This window comes from Megalopta genalis, chromosome 2 (assembly GCF_051020955.1).
Source record: "Megalopta genalis isolate 19385.01 chromosome 2, iyMegGena1_principal, whole genome shotgun sequence".
In the NCBI taxonomy this organism is placed as follows: domain Eukaryota; kingdom Metazoa; phylum Arthropoda; class Insecta; order Hymenoptera; family Halictidae; genus Megalopta; species Megalopta genalis.
In genome coordinates, this window is record NC_135014.1 from 35,756,168 (window position 1) to 35,780,223 (window position 24,056).

The window sequence follows — 24,056 nt, forward strand, 5'->3', positions numbered from 1 at the left end:
GAAACGGGACTTATGGTCTCGCGCGACACCGAGGCTTCGGCGTTCGCGAGAAACTAGGATTTGCAAAAAATTAGGAGTTGTAAGAAACTAGAACTCGCAAAAAACTAGGATCTGCAAAAAGCTAGGATTCCCTAGAAACCAGAGTCACGCAGAAACTCGGTTTTCGAACTAATACAAAGCAGAGACAAAGTATAATCGAGGCAATACATTCATTCAAGTCAACACAATTGACATACATTTTCCATGACCATGAGCAACCACACGGTACCTTTCATTGGCAAATATGATTTTGGTAAACGTAAAGTAACCATTATCGTAGGCCACTTACTAACTTGCGACAACTGCGATTTCAATCTGTGATAACTTCATTGTCGCAGTCAAATTTATTGTATATACTATCCTCCCTCCGTTCAAGCACTTCCAATTACTTCCTAAATACACTTTACACACACTCTTGCACATGTATATATACATTCCACGAGGAATTAAACGACAGCACCCTCGGATAGAAATGCTTCTACAAGACTGCATGTCCACCAGGTCAATGAAGATTTTACCTTGTAGAAAGAAGAGAATACAAGGACACTGTACACGAAGTGATACTAATTGAGCCTCTCGGTTGACAAAGTGGGCTAAGTCGAAAATTATGAAAAATGAGTTAATTGTAGAAATAGTTAGTATTAAGTGTATAGTTGTTTTACTTACAATTAAAAATTGTTGTATATTTATGTTAACATTTTATGCTCAGTATCGTACAACTTTTCATAAACTTAAAGTAACATATACAATCAAATTGAAATGTTATTACTTTTATGAAATTTTCGAGATTGTTAGTGCGACAGACAAAACATTAAACGATGCTATCGCAATTACTATTCTTTCACTTACTTCGAATTACCTTTCTTACAGTACAGCTACAATCTGTTCTGAATTTTTTACGAAATATTACACAAATGTCCAATTTTCAGTATTCCAGAACTCACGCCATTTGTCGACTAAGAGGTTCAATTGTCTGGAGAACCCTTGGCAGAGAGTGTTCGGTTCCGATCAAATCCACTTTACAGCCACACCTGCAACTCGCTGCAGTTTCTTAGAATCGTAGAAATATACCGTAGAGCCTCGATTAACCGAACTGGATTTTCCTTGATCTTAATTACTTAAATCTTTTATCACTCCAAATAACAACAACGAAACAATAGAAGGACCTCGATTACAGTTTCCAAGAAAGCCTTTGGATCGAACACCCTCTGCCAGGGTTGTCTCAGCAGGTTATCCTTGCGTTCGGTTCGATTAACGATTGATTTTCTGATCGCAGACGCAGAACACAGTCTACGAGATCGTCTCGGACATGAGCACGCGTCAGGACACCCTCGAGGAACGTCTGGTGGGTCTGGAGGACCGGCTGATCGGCCTAGAAGACAAACTGTCCGGCCTCCAGGTTCAGCTGGAGCTGCTGCCAGAGGAGCTGACCAGGTGCCTAGCTCAGCACGCGGAGCGTATGGAGCAGAGGCGTAACTTCCTTCATCCGAACGCGGCGGTCGCGATGGCTGCAGCGGCGGCGGCGTCGGCGTCGTCCGGCGGCGTCGGCAGCGGTGGCGGCGGCGGTGGCTGCGGCGGCGGCGGCGGCGGCGTCTCCGCCGGAAACACCCTGTCGATGAGCATATCCGGCAGCAACGTGTGCGCCCATCATCCGCTGGCCAGCATGTCAAACTCACCTCTGCTGCCATACTCGAGGAGCGTGCCGAGCGCGCCCAGCACCATATCCCTTCACCCTTGGCCAGTCAGCCCGGTCCTGCCTCCGGTGTCGAGTCGTACGCCACACCTGGTCCCGGAGACCGGCAAGCACCAAAGCCTGGCACATTCCACGGTGGCGGCGACCACGACCTCGCAGTCGGCCACCAGGCTCACCTCGCAGTCCAGAATGGGAGGACTGGGCAACAGTCAGGGCTCCGACAAGTCTCCACACAGCTGAGTCTCGTCTTTGCAGCCGCAGCACTCTTACTAAGGACCGCCGACCGCACCTGTCGGCGGCCCCGTAGACGCTCGTACACCTTCGAGTCCCTCTCATCAACGGTCTACCAACTCTCTCTTTCTCTTCCTCTCCCTCTCCCTCTCTCTCTCTCTCTCTCTCTCTCTCTCAACGGGCCCACTCGATCCTGTTAGACCGCGGACCCGATCGAATGAGAAAAGTCAGCAGAATCCAAGACTAGGTCTTCATTTGCTACCCAGCTCTTGAACCTTGAGGCGATGACAAACCTGGACGTAGCCTGCGATCTTCGTTCGATCAGGACCTAGCCCTAACTTCTGGATCGGTGGAGTTCAGTCGGCGGTGGTTCAACCTCGGTCACTCGCGAACCCGATTCAGTTCTTGATGCGTTAAGAATTCACCTAGTGCCGCGGCGGCTAGACGGTTCTGGACTTAGGAATCTTAGAACCGGCTAGACAAACGGTTCGCCTAAATGGTAGCAACGGTAGTGATTCGTCCCTCGTTGGAACTCGAGGGCGTCTCTGTCTCTCTGAGTACAGTCGAACCCCGATTATTCGAATCTCGAGGGAAGAACTGAAATCTTCGAGTTATAGAGGTTTCGAATGATCGAAGCCTTCGAAAATTCGACTTACAGAAGGCGTGCGCAAGAGTTAAGAATTTGCTGATTGTTACTACACAAAGCATTTGTTCGCACAATTTCAACTGCATTTTCGTTGATAATGGAAAGAGTGCTTGTAGGGATTCCAAATACGGTAGCGATGTCCTTCTTCTTTTTTAATCCTCTTCTCGCTGCTTCGATTACTTTCACTTTCTTGGCAGGTGTTAGTGAATCGGGTTTTCTTTTAGAATTCATTTGATCAACGTCAACACAAAGGTGTTCGACTGACAAAAAACGATTATGTAGTTTCCGTGGGCATGCGCATGCCTACAAGGGATACGGCTAGCGTTGTCTTCTGCTCTGCAGCTTTCAAGAGAATTCTGACAGTATAATAATAATAATGAAGATAGTACCGATCAAATGGTCACTGACGCACGAGGCACTGATATGGCTAGAACTTCGAGTCATAGATGCGGCGAGGATAAAAGTTCGACTTGTAAAGATGAACTTTGGTTTGCTGGCTATTCGAAATTCGAGTTACAGAGATGAAAGAATGCGTCCGAAATTGTGGAAATTAATTCGAGTTGAAGGATGCTTTATCTCGATTTACAGAGGTTTTTACAATACAGCGGAAACGTTCGCTTCGCGGAGGTTACCGAGTTCAAGCGGTTCGATTTATCGAGGTTCGACTGTACCTTCTTCGCGGGCTAAAATATTCCTTCCGGTAAAAATGAAAGGGAAATATTTTCCGTGTGCCCTTGTATCGGGAAACCCGGCGGATCCAATACTTTATTTCGAGACTATCGTTTCGAAGAAAGCCAGCCAATTTTTCTTCGGAAGATTGGACCATCCCTCGAGGATCCAGGCTCGCAGTGACCGAGCATTGAACCCAGCAGCGCGCTGCTCTCGCGACGAAAGTCGCGCAGCAGCGTAAACAACGGGTCCAATCCTCTTCCCGATTGACCGCGTGTTCGAGCCGGAGGTGAAACCGGAACCGGGAACGACCGAAATTCGAAGGGACTCGCGAGGACCCGCGAGGATCCGCGAACGAGACGATACGGAGGGACTCCGAGGTGCGAGCGTCCTCTTCCACTCGCTGCGAGCTGCTCCCCTGCCCAACTTGCGTGCCTGAAAACTTTTTTCTTAATATTTAAATATATATTCGAGAAAAAGAAACACACGAACTCCATCTTATCTTCTGTATACCTCGTGAAACGGGAAATGGACGCGGACGAGGCACAAAAAAAACTGCGTGTGTACGTACGTATATCAAGAGGAAAACGTGAAAACGACGTCTCCCCTCGACGAGACCAATCGCCGGCTAGCTCTCTTAAAGATGGACGCCTCCGCGCCGGCGACCTTGACCGTCTTCGATCGAGGCTTCGCCGGCGATCATTTTCATTTGGACGGACAAAAGTAGCGCAGAATATTTTATGAACACTTTTGCACGAGGAAGATACGCGGAACGGATGATCTCGGGGACGCGATGATGCGGGCCGGCGGCGCATCCTCAATCAGGCGAACGGCTTCAGTTTGATACTTCCGGTCGTGACGGACCCTTGATACGTCTCCGATCGGCGAACAGTTTCTCTTGCATCCTCTCGCGACCTGGCTCCCCTGTTCCTGCCGACACACAGTGCCACAGAAGTCCGAGAATTCAAGTAATTGACGGATTTCATTGCGAAAGTATTTGATGATCTTCATGGTTGGTGATTACGAAGCTGAATTTCAAATTTCAAAAGACAAACATTCGGATCCAATACGGCACAAATGTTGGTATCTGCATGTTTTCGAGAGTGCTGATTGCGAATCTGAATGTACAAATTTCGACAGAAATCTCGATTCCATTCTATGTACTTGTCTGCATTTCATCCTCGGGGCAGAAAATAATTTCTTCATCGCTCCCATCGCGTCGTCGTTGATGTCGATGAACGCATCTTTCTTGTTCAGATATTTCAGGTTCAAAGTGTTCAATTATTGAGCTGGTGTCATCATTTAAATGTCCTTTATACGTCATGGTTCTCCTCGCGCCATCAATTCCCTGGCAACACTGGTGTCGAACGGCTATCGGCCGGTAAAGGTCGAGCAAAGTTGGACTTACTTTCGAAGGCTAATTGCTATAGGATAATAACGGAGGAAAAATGGCTTCGTTTGGCGCATCCCTATTACAGTTTGCTGCGGGGTTCAAGGGGCAGCAGAGTGCCGCGCGAAGGGAGAATGAAAAGTGATCTCATCCGCTTTAACGTCCGTAGGTTACGTAGGATATTACACTGTTAGCGTATGCAAGCTGTATGTGCACGGCGAACGGGTACAAAGGTCGCGTTCCCAACGAGATGGAAGACAGTTTTTTTACAAACGGGCCACGCACAGCGCAGGATACGCGCGCGTCAGGTGCACACCGGTCGCCTAACTCCGTAAACATTGATCCTGCCGAAGGACTTTGGATTCGAAAACTTTGCAAAGAACTGGCGCGATCGTTCGCGCTGGGGGCCATTCCTCGCCGAATTTCTCGACGCGGAACGGTGAAAACGTTCGGGGAGTTTCGAAATACTGCCTCGTAATTCTTAACCATAAAATTAGTGGCAAAAAATGTAAATGTCTACGTAGATGCTGTACCATTGCAATTGATTCGGACGATTGCTATTAGTAGACTATGTCTTCGCGCAAAATGAAGCTTGTCTAAGTTAATTGTAAGAAACACAAATTAGACGAAAATCTGTTCCACCTTTCAATAACAAGTGACAAGTTGAAAGTAACGTAACAGCATCCTTGAATGTTACCAATGTCTTTACGGTTTTGTGCTTGATTTATTCGTTTTCGTCGCAAATGCATCAAACCCGCTAGGTTCTAGTTTGAAACATAGTTTGAAACATAGTTCGAAACATAGATTCTACGTTTGAAACAGTTTCGGACTCGGCTGAAGTTGGTCTCGCTACAAGATAACGTGATATTAAATTTTGTTTTCAATTGCTATCAACAGACATTTGAAAACTGTGCACCGTGATGTATGCGTTAGAGCGGCATACGCAAAGCAACGCGAATGGAATTATTCCTCTTATTATTTCAATGATATATTAATTGTTTCTTTCGTTATTTTAATTATACATCGACTATATCGTTAATTATCTCGGTTAAATATTTTCAATTATTTCTCTATTTTAGTTCAAAAATTCTTCAGAACCGTGATTCCGACGGCATGTTCCAACACAGTCGGGGGAATCGGCGAGGATTCGCTAACGAAAATAGTCGCCGATTTAGCTATCCAACTGATCGGATTGCTTTTTAATAAATTTTCTTTCAGAGGGTCGAATTCGCGAAGTTCGAACGACCTCGACCGGGTTTCTTGGATCCGACGCTCTTGCAGCGCGAATGGCAAAAGAGAGTTGCGAAAAGGCAAATTTTTACAGTCGATAGATACCGGCGCCGGGGATTATTTCGGAATTTTAAAATGTGGGTCGAGACTAGGTCAGCGGAGCAGCATAGTCGCTAATGTATTGTCCGCGTTTCTTATCGCGGTGGCAGCGAGTTCGACTCCTGTAAAAGCTCCGGAACCGTTCGCCGACATGAACGGGCACGAAGAAAACTTCCCGATGGCTCGTTACGACGATTTTAATTAAAGGAAAGCCTTTGCGGAGCGATCGCGGGCTAGATCAATATTTACGGGACAGCGGAACGGTTTGCGCGATCGGCTGTACGTCCTGCGCGAGCGCATACACACGCACGCACACGCTCGAAGCCGTTGCCAGAAGATAGGCTTAATTAGACGAAATACGACTAGACAGATGGCAAGTAATCGATCCGCCAACGAGGTCTCGTTCCGAGGCAGCTGGGAGTCGGTGAAAAGGGTTCGCGAAATTCGCTAGGCTCGAACAATTAGTGCTAAAACCGGACAGATCGTCGGATGTTCTGGGAAGACGAAACCGTGTCCAGGAATTTTCTGCAGATTCTGTCCGAACATGGTTGTTTATGAAAAACGACTCCGTATGCAAACGGCATCGACAGAAGCAAGGTGTCGTAATCGTAAAATTTCATGGTCTTTTCCGAAGATAGATTTCAATTTCGATTTGATCGGCCATTTCGCCTGGCACCGGGAAGCCAGCCGCTGATCGCATCAGGACCAGAAAGCTGTTCGATATCGATTATTCGGTATTCAGAATCGTCGCGAGGATCTTTCATTCCGGCCAACTGTTACGAACTACCGAAATGTCCAACTATTATCTGCTTCGAGTCCTGTACGGATTTCATTGCTGTCCTTTATCGCCGTTTCACGTCGGTTCCAAAGAGACTTCGGAATCGTTTCTTGCCTCGTCTGTTCCCGATTCAATGCCGCATTTTGCGGCAGATGACGGGTCGCTAATTTGTTGATTCACGATCATTCAAATTGTAATAATGTTAACAACCATTTTCTAGGATCGCGTTCGTCGCTCAGGATAGCTTCGGCATTCGATTTTGATTTCATCTCGTGGAACGGTTTCGAAGCCGGCGTAGAACGAGCAGGGAACCAGAGCGAGAAACAACCCTAACCGAGGCGGACGACGCGGAATTCGCGGCAGTTCCCTCGGAACAAAGCCTCTCCGCGGACGGTTCGAATCGGACGCGTTCCGCGACAGTTTTAAACAGTTATTCTCGGCGCCGTTTCAAGCCCTGGCTCGCATGATCGTGCCGTTCGCGGCCGCCGAATCCGCAATGGTGGCCGGAAGTCGATGCGGCCAACACTTGACTATAAATCGTAATAAATCCTGTCGAGGGGACTCGGGTTCTTCCGGTCACGTGAGAACGCCGCTTCGGCCAGCCCCCGGTGCAACGCGACTGCACCGACCTACAACACGGGAAGCGTAACCGTTGACGCGACCGAAAGTTAATTACGTTAATTGATGCTAAACGTTGACGTTCGCTAGGCGATCCCGGCCGAAATCGAGCACGTTGAAGAGCAACGACGACGGAATTGATCGCGTCACGCGATGCCGCGATTAATCCCGTCGACGTCGCTGGGTATACATATACATATACAAAAAATACACACACACATATACACACACATCTATATAAAAACACGCGGCGGACACGTATCTCTGTACATACAGTTCGAAACGGAACGACGCGAGCGAACGCTCGATATTCTTAAATGATTCGTGCAATTGAAATGAGAATGTTTACGTTCCGCACGGAGAATGAATAGGCTAACTGCTTCTACGATTTTTCACGATCCGTCGCACCGTTCGAAAGTTGATTTGTTTCTAATAATCTGTAAATCGCGACGCGAACGACGCTTAAAAATGTTTCGTCTTTCGACGAGAAATCGAAGCCGCATTAACGCTAGATTCACGGAACCCGTCAAAATGACGGGTTTATTACGGGTAAATTGTTTAATTTTGCGATTATTCGTATCGAAATGATACATTTACGAGTTATTCATTCAATTTACACGTTACTTACGGCAAATCTTACAATGACACTTGTTCTAAATCAGAATAAATGTCTTATTGTTACTTTTATAAGCTAATATAAAACAGCTGTTTCTTATTGCTTCGTGAATCTAGTGTTAAGCTTCGTGTTGTTCTCGCGCGAGAAGGAAGCACCTTTGTGCTTACGTTCCCCCTCTTGCTAGCTGCGTTAGTCGTGCAGCTGGCAAGTGGGGGTACGCAAACACAAAGGTGCTTTCTTCTCGCGCGAGAACAATAACACGACACTGCTGCGTATTTCTAATTTTGCATGGTTGCAGACGAACTCGATAGGCCGAACCACGACCTCGAGGTGACTTTAGAAACGCAGTGTCATCGTCCGGACAGATGCTGTCCTCCGAATGTGTCTCCTTTTAATTGCGCGGATCGTTCGAGCATGCGAAACGTTCCATCGCTTCGTCCAAAGAGAAATACAGAAACCGAACACGTGCGTGTCAACAGCGACACAGAAGACACGCGCGCGCGCATACACACACACACACACACGCACACACACACACACACACACACACACACACACACACAGGAACACGTATATATATATATACACACGTATATAGGAATATATACATATAAATATATTGATAATATATTATGATATTCCATGACACACACCGTTTCGTAATATATTATTAATTCCGAGCGTGAAAAAGATGAAAAGGGCGCGTTGCGTTGTCCACGATGAATCCGACGTGCACAATTCGTTCTTTCCGACGTGATCGAATCCCGAAGATGTTCAGCCCTGCGAGAAAACACTATACCGACGACTTAGCGAAAGAGAAGTAACAGCTACAATAACAACAACAACAAACAACAACAACAACAAGAACAACCAGAAAGAAAAGAAACCAACCGATTCCCATAAAATCCCCATCCCGAGAGCAGATAACGAAGGAATGAAAAAAAAAACTTAGAAACAAAAACACCGCAGGACCGATACGCAAAACCACGAGATCGAGATTTCCGGGGGCGGAGAGGGCCGGCTGAGTGGTCGACGGTCGATCGTCGATCCATTTTGTTCGCTGAGACAGAAGACGAAGAAACGTACAAGCGGGAAGAGAGCCAACCGCCCTCGGAAATGCTCGAGCGTTCGTTTCCACGAGAAACGTTGGGACCCGGTTCGTCTTGTCCGTCATTGTTTCATTTTCGAAAGCGTTGTTTCGCGGCCACTCCGAAACGCGAAACGGGACCAAAAAGAAAAAAAAAAAAAGAAATAAGACACAAGTGTCGCAATGTCCACACTTCCCGCCTCTTTCTTCTGTCCTCCTCTCTGACCGACAACCCCCGAACGCCTCTTTCTCCCCCCCCTCACTCCAACCCCTCTAAACGCTCCCAACGGTTCACTTACGGCAAGGAAAACAAAAATAATTCCATGTCCATTCCTGTTTTCCAGGAGCCTCTTTCTATACTTCTCTCTATTTCTGTGTGTCTCTTGTCCTTATATATATACACATATTATATATACATCTATATATATCTATATATATATATATATATATCTTTCTCTTTCTCTATCTCCAATTTCTCTGTCTCTCTCTTTCTCTGACTTTCTCTGTCGCGGCTCAACATACTGGACACAACTCCACACGATATTTTTATATAGATTTCTTAAAAGTGCATTATAGTGCCAGGAAGACCACGCCAAGTTTAACAAAGAAAAAAAAACGAATAAAACGAGAAAAAGAAAAAACAGTCTGAAATATCGGATGCGTTAGACGATTAGAGAACCGATTCTATAAGTATTAATAATGTATAAATAAAGGGGGAGCTGTAGGGTGAAAATCATCGACACGATCGTCGACGGAACGGCGCGTGATCGCGAGAGAAACGTCCGTGACGGGACCGACGCGACGGTATGCATAGTTTAGCTACAGGAATGGATCGTGGTGGCGGAAAGGCGGCGAACGAGGCTCCTCGCTCTTCGTTTTAAAGATCGCATCGATCATTTTGTCACCGTTCAAACGCCGAATGCCATCGGACGCTAGAAACTCGAGTAACGGAACGTTTTTTAGAATGATCGGTAGCGTCGATCGATTAGAAATCGCGAATTAACACGTCCAATCCAATTTTGTATTTGGAACAGAAGAAATAGTTGCGGCATTGTCGCGCAGCATGCGTGTCTTTAATAAATTCCAAAAGATTCAATTTCATGCGAACAAATTGAAAGAAATTACACACGACGAAAATCTCCTAGGATTAAAATATTAGACGGATTAAAATATTTTGTACGGGCGCTGTAAATGCATGGAAATTGAATTGGCCATGGTTGGATGAAATTTCAAACGTAGATAGAGACTACTTCACTCGTTCGTTCGTCTAGAGATCGACGCGAACAATTTTCATTTCGCACGAACATCTGATCACATCTCATTAGATCGAAACAGTAGAAGCTGCTTTCTTTGACACCTACAAAGTTATTTGAGAATCGTCGTCGACCTCGCAGAGGCTCGAGGTGTTTCCTGCTGCGAGAAGAAGCGCTGGGGAGCCTCTGGGTCTCCCGACACCATTCTTTAATTCGATCAGGTTTCTAATGACGTCGATGGGTGACGTTGCCTGTTCCAATCAAGGAGCCAAAGGCAATCTGACCCTATCGGGTTCTGGGTACCATCGAATTCGAGGGCGCCACGCTGTGCTAGCAGTTAGGATCGCGCGCGGACAGTTAGGATCGGCAAATATTGTCGGTTGCGAATGGCTCCTGACGGTGTTCGTTTGCCGTAGCCGCGATTCCGTCGAACGGGAGCGATCGTTAGTACGACCAACACGGACGCCAATTATTAATCGGCTAGAGTTCGCGTGCGAAGTCGGTGCGCGCGCCATTTATTACGGCGATTAATACGGTGGCCGAGCGGATCGGCGATTTCAAGCTGACGACGGTCCGTCCGACGATCTATCGACGATCAATCGACGGACGAGCCGCGGATCGTTCGGTCTCCGTTGTGTAGTCGTCGAGCAGCTATAGTTCTCTCGCGAGAAGAGAAGTCACCTTTATGTTTACGTTCCCCCTCTCTTACCAACTGCGGCAGTGTGGCAGCTGGTAAGAGGGGGAACGTAAGCACAAACGTGTCTTCTTCCCGCGTGAGAACAATAGTCGATCGGCCGAAGAGATACACGAAACAGTATTCTTAGACGAGACTCGAACTCTCGGGAGAAGATTCGGGAGCGAACGGGGTTCTTCGAATAGCTGATAGGAGACTGTAGATCGCGACCAAAATAGTCGCGGAGACTGCGAGGAGACTGTTCTGATAAGGGCAGAGGTCGCGGGATGGATTTCTTGGCCACGAGTGTCGACCTTGAGCTAATTATAATTAGCTTATCGGAAGCTCCCGCGGTTCGAGCCATTTTTAAATGCCGATCCGGTGAGAATCGAATGTAGTTTCATTCGAATTGTTCCATTATAAGGAGTCGGTTGCGAGAATTCTTCTACTCGAACCACGTGATAGCAGTTTTAATCAGAGCTGGGCACAGAGTAATTTGATTGATGATTAATGATTGTGGCTAACGTGAAATCATATGTTCCATGATCACGATTACTAATTGCAAGCTATCAAGTATTCATAATCAATAAATAACTTCAGTAATGATTACTTTTTCCGAAAATTTGATATTATGGTAATTAATAATGATCCTGAATAATTTCTAGAAAATTTGCATATATTTCATGAACCACCGGACGCAATAGGAAGCAATGAGAAAAGATAAATTAATCATTCATCCGCAATCACAGATTACCGATTACAAATTACCGAATGTAATCATGCTTTATTCTGGTAATAGTTAATTAATGGATGGTTATGATTACCATGATTACTTCTCGTAATCACGAAACAATCGATTACTGTTCAACTCTGATTTCAACGACGGTATCACGTATATCGTAAAGGATTTCAAGCACTGATCGATGATCTCTACGAACCGTTCCGAGCCGAAATCCTCGCTGTCAAAGATCCGATGGATTTATAAAGTGGCTCGAAATGTCGGGAACTCTGACGTTCGGGAAGGAAGATCGAAGACTAGACAGTTGTCGGTTGAACTTTCGTTATTTGGATCGAACGGGAAGCTTCGGGAGAACCTAAGGCGACCATAAGGTTTTGGGAAATGGCCGAGATCGGATATCCAGTGAGAAACCGATGAGATTAGGGGCACAGGAACGGAGAAAGTCGCTTTTCGCCGCACACTTGAACAATAGGTATACCATTAGACGAGCAGAAAGGGATAGCACGGATAATTATAATAAGGATGATCGTGGTGTGCCACGCAGAGGACCTTAATTGGCGATCTATACATTGCCCGAGAGATAATTGCTTCGTTGACGACTCTCCTCCATGTATTCATAGCTGGGCTGCGGATCTTCCGCGTTCGTAGCGAAAATCGACGGGCCGACGAGACAGCGAAGACGCGAGAAGAGTATCGGGACGCCGCTGTGTATCGGTTGGTAATGAATTAATTAAATTCTTAATTACTAATTAAGAAGCAAGTTTCCATTAAACTCCCAGCTTCAGCAATCGATGTAGACGGCGTTTCTTTCGCGCGAGGATCCGCAGTCTGTTCATTAACGGAAGAAACTGTATCACGTGTCGGCATACGGAACGGGAAGCATCGTTCGTCGAAACTGTCTTCGCAGATCCCGACAATGCGGAGAAACAGCTCTTCGAACGGAACGAACATGATCGAAAACGGTGTAAACGATGCAAGAGCGCCGACGCAACGTTTCTTCCATCGTGGATGCACATTTGGAACCAAATCGATTCTCGTGAAACTGAACGCGGTCCGAAGGGATTCGAAATTATCATTCAAAATCTGTCGTTCGCTTTCCGCAAGAAAATGCCGGCGGTCTGTTTACGAAAACGGAGCCGCGGAAACACGGAGCCGTTTCTCTGTTCTGTCCGAGACGACGTGAAGACTTTCGGTCAGCGACGAACCCCCGTCAACTATGCCGAGGTTTATTTGTATGTTTATACCTGTACATATGTGTATACTATATTATGTAATATACACGACATTATAGTGTATAGCGTATGTATATATATATATATCGAAGAAAAATCGCGTGTTATGGCCTTTGTTTCGAGCACGGTTTATACGAAGAGAGCAGCGATAACAGGAGGCGGCTGTCGGGGGTGGGTCCGGCCGACGCCTTCCGGCGCCATGTTTTCACATTCGTCGGATGTTTAACTGACCCTTATAAAACGTTGTACTTTGTATGTGTACATATGAATTTTCTACGTCCGACGTGTCTGAAAATGCTCGGGCCGAACGAGCGTGGTCCTGCCCCTCCCCGCGGCTTGGAAACGAGGGTGTTCAACCCTGTTGTGTTCACCCGTGGTACATTAAGCGACTTGTTTCACGGACTCGTGGCAAACGTAGCGGAATCTTCGCTCATCGCTGAGGATATTCGATTGTTTTCGTTCCACGCGACCCTTAAGGTAAGAGACCATTAATTCGCGGCGATTCATTTGCGACAGAGGCTGTTACGAACCCCTTGCAATTTTAAGCTATCCACTGTTTATTTCCGGACAACCTAATTCGATTCGGGAGACGAGCATTTCCTTCTCGTCGAAGGAATTTATTGACCGCAAAGAGTTCCAGTCGGACGTGACGAAGGTCGCGGTGCAAGGGGTCGATTTTAACCCTCGCGAGGCGGCGGCTGGGTGAACTTCGAGTTTTCGAATCTTAATTACTCAACTGTTCGGCAATCGAATAAAATAAATTAGAGCAGAAGAAATAGCAAGAATTATCTTGAAAAATATGTTCGGAGAAATTGCCGAATAAAGCTCGGAATTGTGAACATCGTCAACGGTTGCGAATATGGCCCGTCGTCCGAGGGTTAACAAGTAAAAATTTGTTGCTCGCCTCGCAGCCAATAAACCAGCGTGTCTGGGAACGGGAAGGTTCCTCGTTTCTTCAATTTCGTGCTTGCAGTTGCGTTTTTCCAAAAGTGAGCGACCTCTATTCCCACGGCATACGATTACATTGGCCGCAACGCTGCATCCGTCTCGCGATTTTTCCTGGAAACGAACTGCAGAATAAAGAGAACAAGCTCGGCAGCAGCGTGCAGCAAACAGCGGCGGAGTAGTTGCAAAAGCGCGCGATTACAATAAACGCGCGAGCATGGCCTTCGTTTCGCGGAATCGTTCGTGCCATCAGTCGTCGGCACCGTCGCGACGGTCGCGAGAACGCGTCGGTGACTTCAGGACAAAACGCGACGAGGGGAGAAACAAAAACGAGAGGAAGAAACATGAATCGCAGTCTGCTCTGCGAGTAATCGTGAAACAGGAGACGCAACGCGAGCGAGAGGAAAACAGGAACGGAACGGGCTCGAACCCTTTGTATACCGTAATCTAGCAGACAGATACACGTTCGACCTTTCGATTCGCTACTTCCTGCTGCGGTCAATTATAGTCGGGGGAAAATTCGCTGACCGCTTCACAGCCGCATTCCGCGCTAGAAATTTCGTTTTACGGCCGCGTTGCTGAATTATAGCGGCTACAGAGGGTAAAACAGCGTCTGCCAAATATCCCAGAAGTGCGCAAACAGCAGATTCGTGTAAAAGAGCATTAGCCTTTCTAAAAGATATTGAACTTCATTTGGCGTAATCACAGACCAGAAAATTTTATTTAATTACATGCATCTCCAACGTGGTCTCTAGTAACCTAAGAGAGTCGATGAGATCTTAAACAATAAATTAAAACAAAAAAGAAATACTGACTTTTTACTGACTTTTATTTCAATATCAATTCGATTATTGATAGCCTCACTGTCTCATGGAATAAATTGCTTAGAGTCCATGCAGCTCGCATGGCCGTTGTTGCAAAATGATGTTCGGAAATGACTTCGATTTCTAAGAAAAATGTATACATGAAACGCAAGATTGGAGAAGTATAAAAAGAGCTTAAGAATACTTACCTTGTTGCGTTCCACTTGTTCAAATAATTCGAAGAAATATAATTAGAAAAGTCTTAGAATGGCTTTGAGAAATTTATATCCTAATTTGGACATTCCAAATTTGATTCTAATAGCAATTCATTTACTAGCATCTCGATCGTTTCTTTAACACTAGATCTACGAAACCAGTTCAAATGACTGGTTTTTCCTTTTGCAATTTCTGACTCAAAAAAATGTTTCTATTACAAATGTTTAGATAAACTCCTTTGTTCAAGCATATACTGTAACAGAAATTACACGAGGTGTAAACAAATTTACGTTTGTCTTTGTTGCAAAATCTAAATACGTTGGCTGTGTTTAGGACTCGACAGATCTACTGTCGAACGAGAAGAGCGTACCAAAAAGAGCCGAATGAACGATTCAAATCCTGAGAAACGAAAGTGTCGGCCGCAGCCAAACGTGAACAATATTGGCGGAGTACAGAGAATTTAGTCAATGACTCGGAATCGAAGCGATCGGTTGTTTTTCCCCGACTATAGCAAACGGAGTTGCGAAGGTATCGGCAAGACAAAAGCGAACGTGCACCGTGTACACCTCTCGAGGGCGCACCGAGGAAGAATGGCGACGAAAACAGTACAGAAAAATGCGAGGAGGTCGAGACGAGGGGTCGCAGAGGGCGGAGGTGACAAGAAAGAGGGTAAACGGCGCGCGGAGTGCCACTCGAAAATCGGAAACGATCCGATCGTTCATAAACGGCCGGTTAATCGACGGTAAATTCGAACGGAACGAAGAGAGAGGGAGCAAACGGAGCAAAACAGCCGGGGGGACGGAAGAACAAGGAAGAGAAAAAAAGAAGGGAAACGCGACGAAGAGTGGAACCCGTCGGATGAATAAAACTATAAGAAAATAAAAAAGAACAAAGTTAAATAACGCACGCCTTCGCGGCGATTTATACGAGTATTACCACGTTATCTACCACGTATAATCATTTACTATTGTTGTTATTATTACCAGTTATTATGATTATTACGGAGAATTATTATTATTACTAAATAAACGGTAGCGTTCGAACGGTTTTAAAAAGCTCTCAGACACCCTTTATTAAGGTCTTTACCAAATATTACCTAGCGGGCTGTCGCCGTCTAACTGTTACGTAAACTGACCAACAAATTACTAAAGTAATGTAACTCCCTATTAATCCATAGGGTGATTCTAGCGACCACGAGTTTTACGGGGAAGTAGTCTTTTTTAAACGAGCTCTATGTCTCTTCCCCCTCTATCTCTATCTTTCTCTCTCTCTCTCTACCTTTCTATCTATCTCTCTCTCTCTCTCCCTATCTCTCTTTCTCCAATTATTTGACACTGAACTGGGACGCGAAAAGTGCAGCGAAACGTCTCGCTTGAAAAAAGTCCGCTAACACGGTTTCTCGATCGTAAACTCCGCTTGCGAAAAATTCCAACTTCCAAAAAGCTTGGACCTACAATCTGTACGAATCAGTTTCCCGCGATCAGAAAAATTCGAGACAGCCGACTCGGTTTGCCGTTCGAGCGGCAAAGCCCGCATTGAATTTTCTCCAAGTTCTCGCTCCGTTATCAATTAAATCGCCGTCCAGGTAACTCCTGTTTCTCCGGTTTTCGTCGCAACGATCGATCCACTTCCCGCTTTAATTTCGCCACGGTCGACTTTTCAACGGCGACGGGTTCGCTCGATGATGCTAGTTCGTGGAGTTTTAACGCGCCGGGAAAACAAAGCTCCGAAAGGATTTGTCGCGATGCCCGAAAATCATCGTCGTCGGTGACAGTTGCAAATTTGAAACAGCCAGATCAACGCGAGCGGCTCGCCGGCTGCGTTGCTCGAATGCAATTTCTAACGTAATGAAAACACCGGATTTCGACCGAGGTGCATTCATTTTGGCGGCTGCCCGCGGAGCCGGCGATTCTTCGTGTATTTGCAAATTGGAATTATAAGACGAGCTACGAAGGCCCCTCTCGAAATGTACTCAGTCTTCTTAACTCTTTCATAAAGAATATCGAATTCCGGCGGAATCCGATCTTGTTGACGCCGGCGAAATTCGCATAAATGCATAGACCGCGTATAATCAGAATGTCGAAATAAAATGGATATTCGGTTGAAAGGGGCGCTGAAGGACCTCCCGGTGGTTCCCGAGGAAAATAGACTTGAAGAAACGTTCAATAATGCAAGCCGGTCCTGATGGCCGATCGATGTGATCTTTTTAAATTTCAAGAAAACTTTCCGAGAGCGATCCCGAGCCACTTTGAAATGCATTGATCGGATGAAAAATATCCTCCCCCCGGAGCGGCTAAATTCGGAACAGCTTGGCGCTCGGGGCTGAAGCGGCACCGATTGCGAATTGATGTTGATAACGAAATAATCGGGCCCACCCTTTCACAGACCGTTCCGGCATTATTTATGCTTCGTCGCCCTTCTATACGGAACACTTCAATCGGTTTCACCGCTGTCTTAATTAGCTATTAATCGTCTCGTGCTCGCGCCGCTGACTGATCAAGATTGATGGTGATCGACTCGAGACAGGCTGGACTTTTTGCGTGCCCTTCCAGTGCATTAACCCACCTGAAGAGGTCTAGATTACGATGATTAAACCCACAGGGTGACGCGTTAGTTCTTTTACACTATCGGGCGATGGCTGACACACGAAGCATGTGATGCTTGCTCAATAGAAATCGTAAACGTTGGGTCGTTCATTTCCCAAAAAAACACTCGGTGTGTTCGTCGAAGTTTAAACGATTGCGATTCTTCCCGTTTCTTGTTCGATCGTCGTCGTCGTAGACTAAGATAGCCAGCGATAAGAAGCGCGGAAACCAAGTTCTTTTTGCGGAATACGTTCGAAGGTGACCCGACACACATACACACACACGCAAACAAACACACACACACACAGACACGTTTCTACGAACATTTAACCGTGCGAATAATCCGCGAATCGTATCGCGGAGCGCAAACCTGTTTGTAGCGTTGCATGTGAACGATAGCTAGATAAGGAAACGCGGATTTTGTGAGCAACTTGTTTGTTATTCGTTCACGCGAACAAACGCTTTCGTTCGAGTGCGTTCATTTGAGAAGAGAGAATGTTTAATTATGATTGATTTCGTTGATTGTATCCCGTCGGGCCGTTTTAAAGCGACGGCTGAGTCGCAGCAGGTTCGCTGCTGGAAAATGAACGATTCACTCTTAGAATGTACACGGAGATGAATGAAACGAGATCGATCGAACGGGAGGGTGCTTTACGTGCCCCGCGGGCGTGCAGCATGCGATGATGCAGAATCATTTCGTGTAAAATTGCGTCGGTGAACATGCGACCGCCGGAACTCTCCGCCATTTTGTTCTCGTTCGCGGATGAACCGAACGAAATAGGCTTTCGGTTTACTTTCGAGAAAACGGACGCAGACGTTTCGTTCTCCTTCATTTCGCGATTCTACATAATTTGGTAAACGATTACAGTATATCCTCCTCAATTGACCCTCAGATTGTACACAAAAATGGACAATTTGAGAAGTGGAGATACGATTATTCGAGCCTTGCGGCTCGCTTTTGTAGTTTATCGATTATCAACAACTATAAAAACGAGCCGCAAGGTTCGAATAATCGTATCGATTATTGATAATAAATAATCGGAATAATCGAATAACCTCCTCTTCCCAGACTGTCCATTTTTGTTTGCAAATTGAGCGTCGATTAGAGGGAATTTACCGTATTTCGCGTTAGAAAATCTACTGAGTTCTTTCCGACAAAAATTTGATACCGCGATCGATTTCCGTGAGTTCGTGTAAATATAGAGCTGCGTTGAATTCGCGTTCTGTTCGAGATTAAAGCGGCAAAAAATTGAAAGGAGAGAAAGAAGTGACGTTGATCTATCGATCACCGACGCAATTATCGCGGACGACGGCGGTCCTTCCGTAATCACGACGCCCGTCAAGCAAGACTAAAAAACGAGGGGAAGATTTATAACGCGATCCCCAAATACCCGTGCCAATGCACACCCAGGAAAGTTCGCGATGTGATTGCGAATCGAATGGGAAACGATCCGCGCCGTGCGATACGGAAGAACGCAGGTCGTCCGGCGACGATCCGATGAAAAAGAGGAGAAACAATTCCCACGCAACGAATCTTGAAAGTAGTCAATATCTAATCAATTCCAAAGATACCGTAGCGGTAGACGATTTAAGGAGAAAAATAAAATAATGAAGAAAAAGAAGAAGATGATGATGATGATGATGATGATGATGTTGATGATGATGATGATGAAGATAAGGAGAAGGAAAAGGCAAACCAGTTGTACACGTGAGAGACGAGTATGGCAATAAGAACGTCGAACGCAAATGTGGAAAATGGAAAACAAAAGCCTCTTGCGAAACGAACGATGTTCGAGAATGATAAAAATCTTCCATTTAGATTGAATATCATTGTGGAGCATACACTGTAAACAAAACGAGTTGTTATTCTGAAACATACGCGTGGTGCGGTTAAACGATGCGAAATGTATATATACGTATTATTATATAATTAAATATAGCGAATGAGAAAAGAAACCAAAAAAAAAAAAATGTAGCACATATTTTTAAAGTGAAAAACCAACCGTGTTGAGAAGAGGTATAAACACAGATAAAATACGTCGGGCGAAAATACGCGCGCGCGCGGTGCTGATATCACGGCACTAATCAGTTTCAAAGAAGAAAAAAAAAACATAAAAGAAAGAAAGGAAGAATGAATTTCAATCCTGTTAATCATAGGCGAACTAATAATATCAAGCGAGCACCAGTCGATAAAACTAATCGTAGCGTGTTATCTCCGAGAAACGCTGCTAAGAATCGATCTTCGATCTACGAAGGGATAGGGGTATATAAGAATTACAATGTTTATGAACCAATGCATTTTCATGCCGAGAACAAATAAAATTTGCAAGTCGACTACGAATGTGTTTTTCCTACCTCTTACCCTTGAATCACTGCTGCGTGGACGAGCTGCGATCAAACCCATTCAAATCGTTCAAATCCGCTTAAACTTATTCAAACGTAATTGAAACGATCTCGATTGTGAACGACAGTAACTTTTACTGTGATTTAATTCAAAATTGAATGGAGCGGAACTTCTTAAAAAATTATTCAAACTAGAACGAACTTCCTTGAACACAGCGAAACTCGTTCAAACGAGAACAATCAAACAACATATGTTCCCAAGCGTAGCTAAATAGTGTAAAACTATCGCAGCATCTACCAAACATGATACTACAAAGGTAAGTGAACCGCCAGACAAAGTAGCTGCTATTTAGTTGATCAATATCGTGTTTATTTTGACGTCGACTTAAAAATGCAATACCCGCTTGATCATAGATTTTTGTCCTCTATAATAGACTTATACTATTCCTAAAGTATATACAACTGCTTCTTATTGTATACACGATATACGTTGAAAATGAAAAACATCCATAGAACTCTTGTCCGATAATCATATCGTTTAAGCTTAGGAAGAGCGACCAAGTGAACAAAAATATATCTTATTTCTTCGAAAGAACGTCGCAGTTGTGTATATAGAAAAGTTATACAAGTTCGCACGTCTGGTTTGTACACAATGTTACACGTGATCGAACGAACCTCTCATAAAGTCGAAGACGCGAGCCGGAAGTGTACTTAATCACTGTCAGTCGGAAGTTATGTTCTCCAGCTGGGAACTTTGTGGCGCTTCTTTGCTTGTGGAACGTTGCTCCTGTACCGATTTGTCCGAATTAGCTTTCTCGTTAACAGCGTCGGCGTTTTTGGACCAGGAGCAGCTCCTTCTGCCAGGAGACTTCGGCATGGACCAGGTGCTGCTGCGAGATCTACGTTTATTCGACGTCGAGCGAGATTTAGCCCTGGTGACCTTAACCTTCGACGTAGACCTCTCCCGTCTCCGTCTGTACTGGTTCTTGCCGTTGGTCCTGGACTTCGAGCGGCTCCGGGATCGAGACTTTTTCTTGGATCTTGATCGGCGGGATCTTGATCTTGGTCTAGGAGACTTCGATCTTGGTTTAGGGGACTTCGACCTTGACTTCGATCTCCCTCGCCGGCGTCTCGATCGCGACCTACTTCTGCTTCTACTCTGTTTCCGGCTTCGTGACCTAGAGTCCGTCCTCGATTTCGATCTTGACCGCGACCTTGACCGTGATCTCGATCTACCGCGGGATCTGGATCTCGACCTGGAGGCCCGCTTCATCCGCGATCTTGACCTCGATCTGGATTTAGATCTCGACTTGCTGATCGATCGGTTGCGGCTGCGGGACCGCGAGCTTCTGTCAAACGAATGGTAATCCTGGCCGACCAGGTGGGCGAAGTACTTGTAGTATTGCTCGTTGTATAGGTGAGGGTTGAACGTCTGTAACGAGCGGTGGTTGCTGGGATTTCGCCACAGAAATCCTCGGCTACCTCTCCCACGAGAGAATCGACCTCCTCTGGGCATGCTTCTTGACAATGTGGGATAGATCAGAGGCAATGCTGCTTCATAGTACCATGGTTGTGGGAATCGAGGGTACAGGGGCGGATATGGAAGAGGCTCCAAGGGGGCAGACGCTGAAAATCCATAAATTCATTAAAGTACGCGTCAATAGTACGACTCACCATTTGAAAAGAATATTTTTATACTTCCAGTAGGCAATGTGTATTATATTTACCTGCTGACGACGATGGGTACGAGACATTTTGCTTGAGAACACTCTTTAATCTTTTCATCTGTTCTTCTGGTTCCGACTCTTCGCTCATACTCACGGAATTCGCAGAGTCTTTGTCTTTTTTGGTTTTCTTCTGGAAACATTTCATTCTTGAAATCACTGTGCTACAAACATCATAAAACTAAAATCTATCACATACCTTTTTTTTCTTCTCTTTCTTTGATTTCCGCTTTTTTGATTTTTTATTTTTCTTGTCCTTCTTCCCATCTTTATCATTTTCTTCAGAACTTAATACTTGGACGGTACCATCTTGTTTATTATTTTTCTTGTCATCTTTCTTTCCCTCTGTGGTCACTTCATCTATTTTAATTTCATTATTCTCCACTTTTATCTTGAAATGTAAAAGGTTTTAGTGTAACTATATAGATCACGTATTCTTGTACTAATAGAAAGTTAACAAAAACTTCCTGAAATGGATACCTTTATTCTATCAAACAACTCATCTAACAGACGTATACTTTCGAGTTGCCTTTGTGCTTTTATCAGCTTCTGACCCTCCCTGGCTATTTTCATAGACACTTTGTCCTCTTCCTTTTTACGAAATATAGTTATAGCTTTGCGTTTCCGTTTGTCTTCCCTTTTCTGTCGTCTGCTTTTTTTAGCTACTGCATCAGCTTCTTCCTTTTTCCTACAGATAAATTAATGTGGTAATCCAGGTATACTAATATTATAGACTACAGATAAGAATTTTGTAGCCTATAGATGATTGGGTGTATTTGATCATGTATATAAAGTTTGTTTCTGTTTACTTGAGCTCTTCGCGACGTTTCTCTTCAGCTTCTTCTTTTTTGCGAAGCCTTTCCGCCGCTAACGTATCTTGCGCTATTAAACGTTTTCTTTCAAATTCTCTGTGTGCAACAGAGTTATCACTCATATGCTTTGTTTTATCAAAAGTGATCTACATTAAACAGTTAAAACATAAGCAATATTCCTTATCATGCTAAAATAACGCAACTTGTGTATAGAGAACCGATATCCTGAACACACCTTAATGGCAGCAGTGTATGCATTATCACCTTCTTTTTTAAGGAGTTTCATACCACGCAGTGCATCCATTGCTCTAACAAAATCCATGTATTCAATGTACTGAATATAAGCATCGAAAAATATTCCATCTTCATAACTAAACTTGTTTATATTTGTGCCTAAACGCATTCTAGACCTATACGAATCAGCTGCAGGTACATCGATTCTCCTAAGTGTTCCCCACTTTTTAAAAATTTTGTTGACCAATGATTCACTGGGCAAGGCAGATCCATCTTCTATGAACCATTTGACTGGCAAGCCTGTTATATGAACCGTATCAGGCCTTTCCCCAGCCTTTAATTCATTCATATGCTTCGTATCTCTAAAGTATGAATCCCAGCTATGTCTCGTGGGAAAATCATCCTTTGCCTCTGCTGCACGGACTTTTAAAACATTGGGAAATCCAGAGAGATTCAGACGCTGCGAGTCCAGCCTGGCCAGAACACGTTGCAGCCTGCATCTGTCTTGCAGATCTCCCTCCAATCTGATAAATTCCAGGGTGCTTTTGGCTACTTTCAGAGATGCAAACTCGTCCGGCAGTATAAGGGCACGTATCTTCTCCATTACTTCCCATGTTGATATAGTTTTTCCTGTTTATATCGCAGTTAATTTTCTGTAAAAACCTATTGCGCTAAACATAATATATGTAAGTATAAATTGGCACGGAATATAAAGAAACTGGATGAATCTCCTGTCAGAAAAATTCATATTATTAAGCGACACAACTCTCGTTCGACATTGGACCGAGAGAAAAATGATTAAAAAAGTGTTAGTAGAATTACGGACGTTTTACCTGGAACTTTCAGTTGGGGAAGATTTACGGACACGTTTATTTTTGCAACTGGTTTCAAATAAAGGGCGCGTGGCGTATACAGGGGCACGATATCGCTGAGATCCCTACAGCTTCGAAATTGGTTAACAACCTCACTACTGGAATTTTCACCTACCTTCTTACCATCGCTCATTATTAATCAAATATACTCGAGTGTACAAGAAAATACGCAATGATCGCGAGAACAAGCTACAGAATGTACTCTTAAATATCTATCTTACGACACAGCAAACCGCGAGAGATGAAAATTGTATCAGTAGAGAGGTTGTGTATCCATTCGAAACGACGCGACGATCCGTTGATCTTCCAGAGGCCGATTCTTCTCTTCCACTTCACTCTAATTAATCATTATCTTCCCCGCGAATTGGTTCACTCTCACCGATTTACATACCGTACTATTCACCGAAATACGTTTACAGAAAAACCATTTCGCGTTCCGTAATTGTAAATACCAACAATGACTCCGAAGTCCGAAGAAAGACACGATACACCTCCATTAATGGCACCTCACGGCCGAGTCCAAGTAACG

At 44.8% G+C, this 24,056-nt stretch overlaps 2 protein-coding genes across 11 annotated transcripts in view; one reads left to right on the forward strand and one right to left on the reverse strand.

Moving 5' to 3' along the window:
- SK (small conductance calcium-activated potassium channel) overlaps positions 1-19,879 on the forward strand; it is a 391,518-nt gene extending 371,639 nt beyond the window's left edge. For all 8 annotated transcript variants that reach the window (XM_076519251.1, XM_076519250.1, XM_033478719.2 and 5 more), the window contains one exon: positions 1,316-19,879. In XM_076519251.1, coding sequence (XP_076375366.1) covers positions 1,316-1,972 — 657 coding nt within the window. In that variant the 3' untranslated portion in view covers positions 1,973-19,879. The remainder of the gene's footprint in view (positions 1-1,315) is intronic.
- Positions 19,880-20,233: 354 nt separating this feature from the next.
- Positions 20,234-24,056, reverse strand: LOC117225411 (uncharacterized). Of its 3 annotated transcripts, none has more exons than XM_033478950.2 (7): positions 23,489-24,056; positions 22,657-23,285; positions 22,419-22,567; positions 22,090-22,297; positions 21,809-22,000; positions 21,613-21,739; positions 20,234-21,511 (listed from the first exon to the last, which is right to left on the reverse strand). In XM_033478950.2, the coding sequence occupies exons 1-7, from the start codon at positions 23,658-23,660 to the stop codon at positions 20,607-20,609; spliced, it is 2,382 nt and encodes a 793-aa protein (XP_033334841.1). In that variant the 5' UTR covers positions 23,661-24,056; the 3' UTR covers positions 20,234-20,606. The 3 variants fall into 3 exon arrangements, with proteins under 3 accessions (XP_033334841.1, XP_033334840.1, XP_033334843.1); XM_033478949.2 differs by having other exon boundaries at positions 21,613-21,742; positions 23,489-24,055; XM_033478952.2 differs by having other exon boundaries at positions 21,613-21,742; positions 22,657-23,326; positions 23,489-23,630.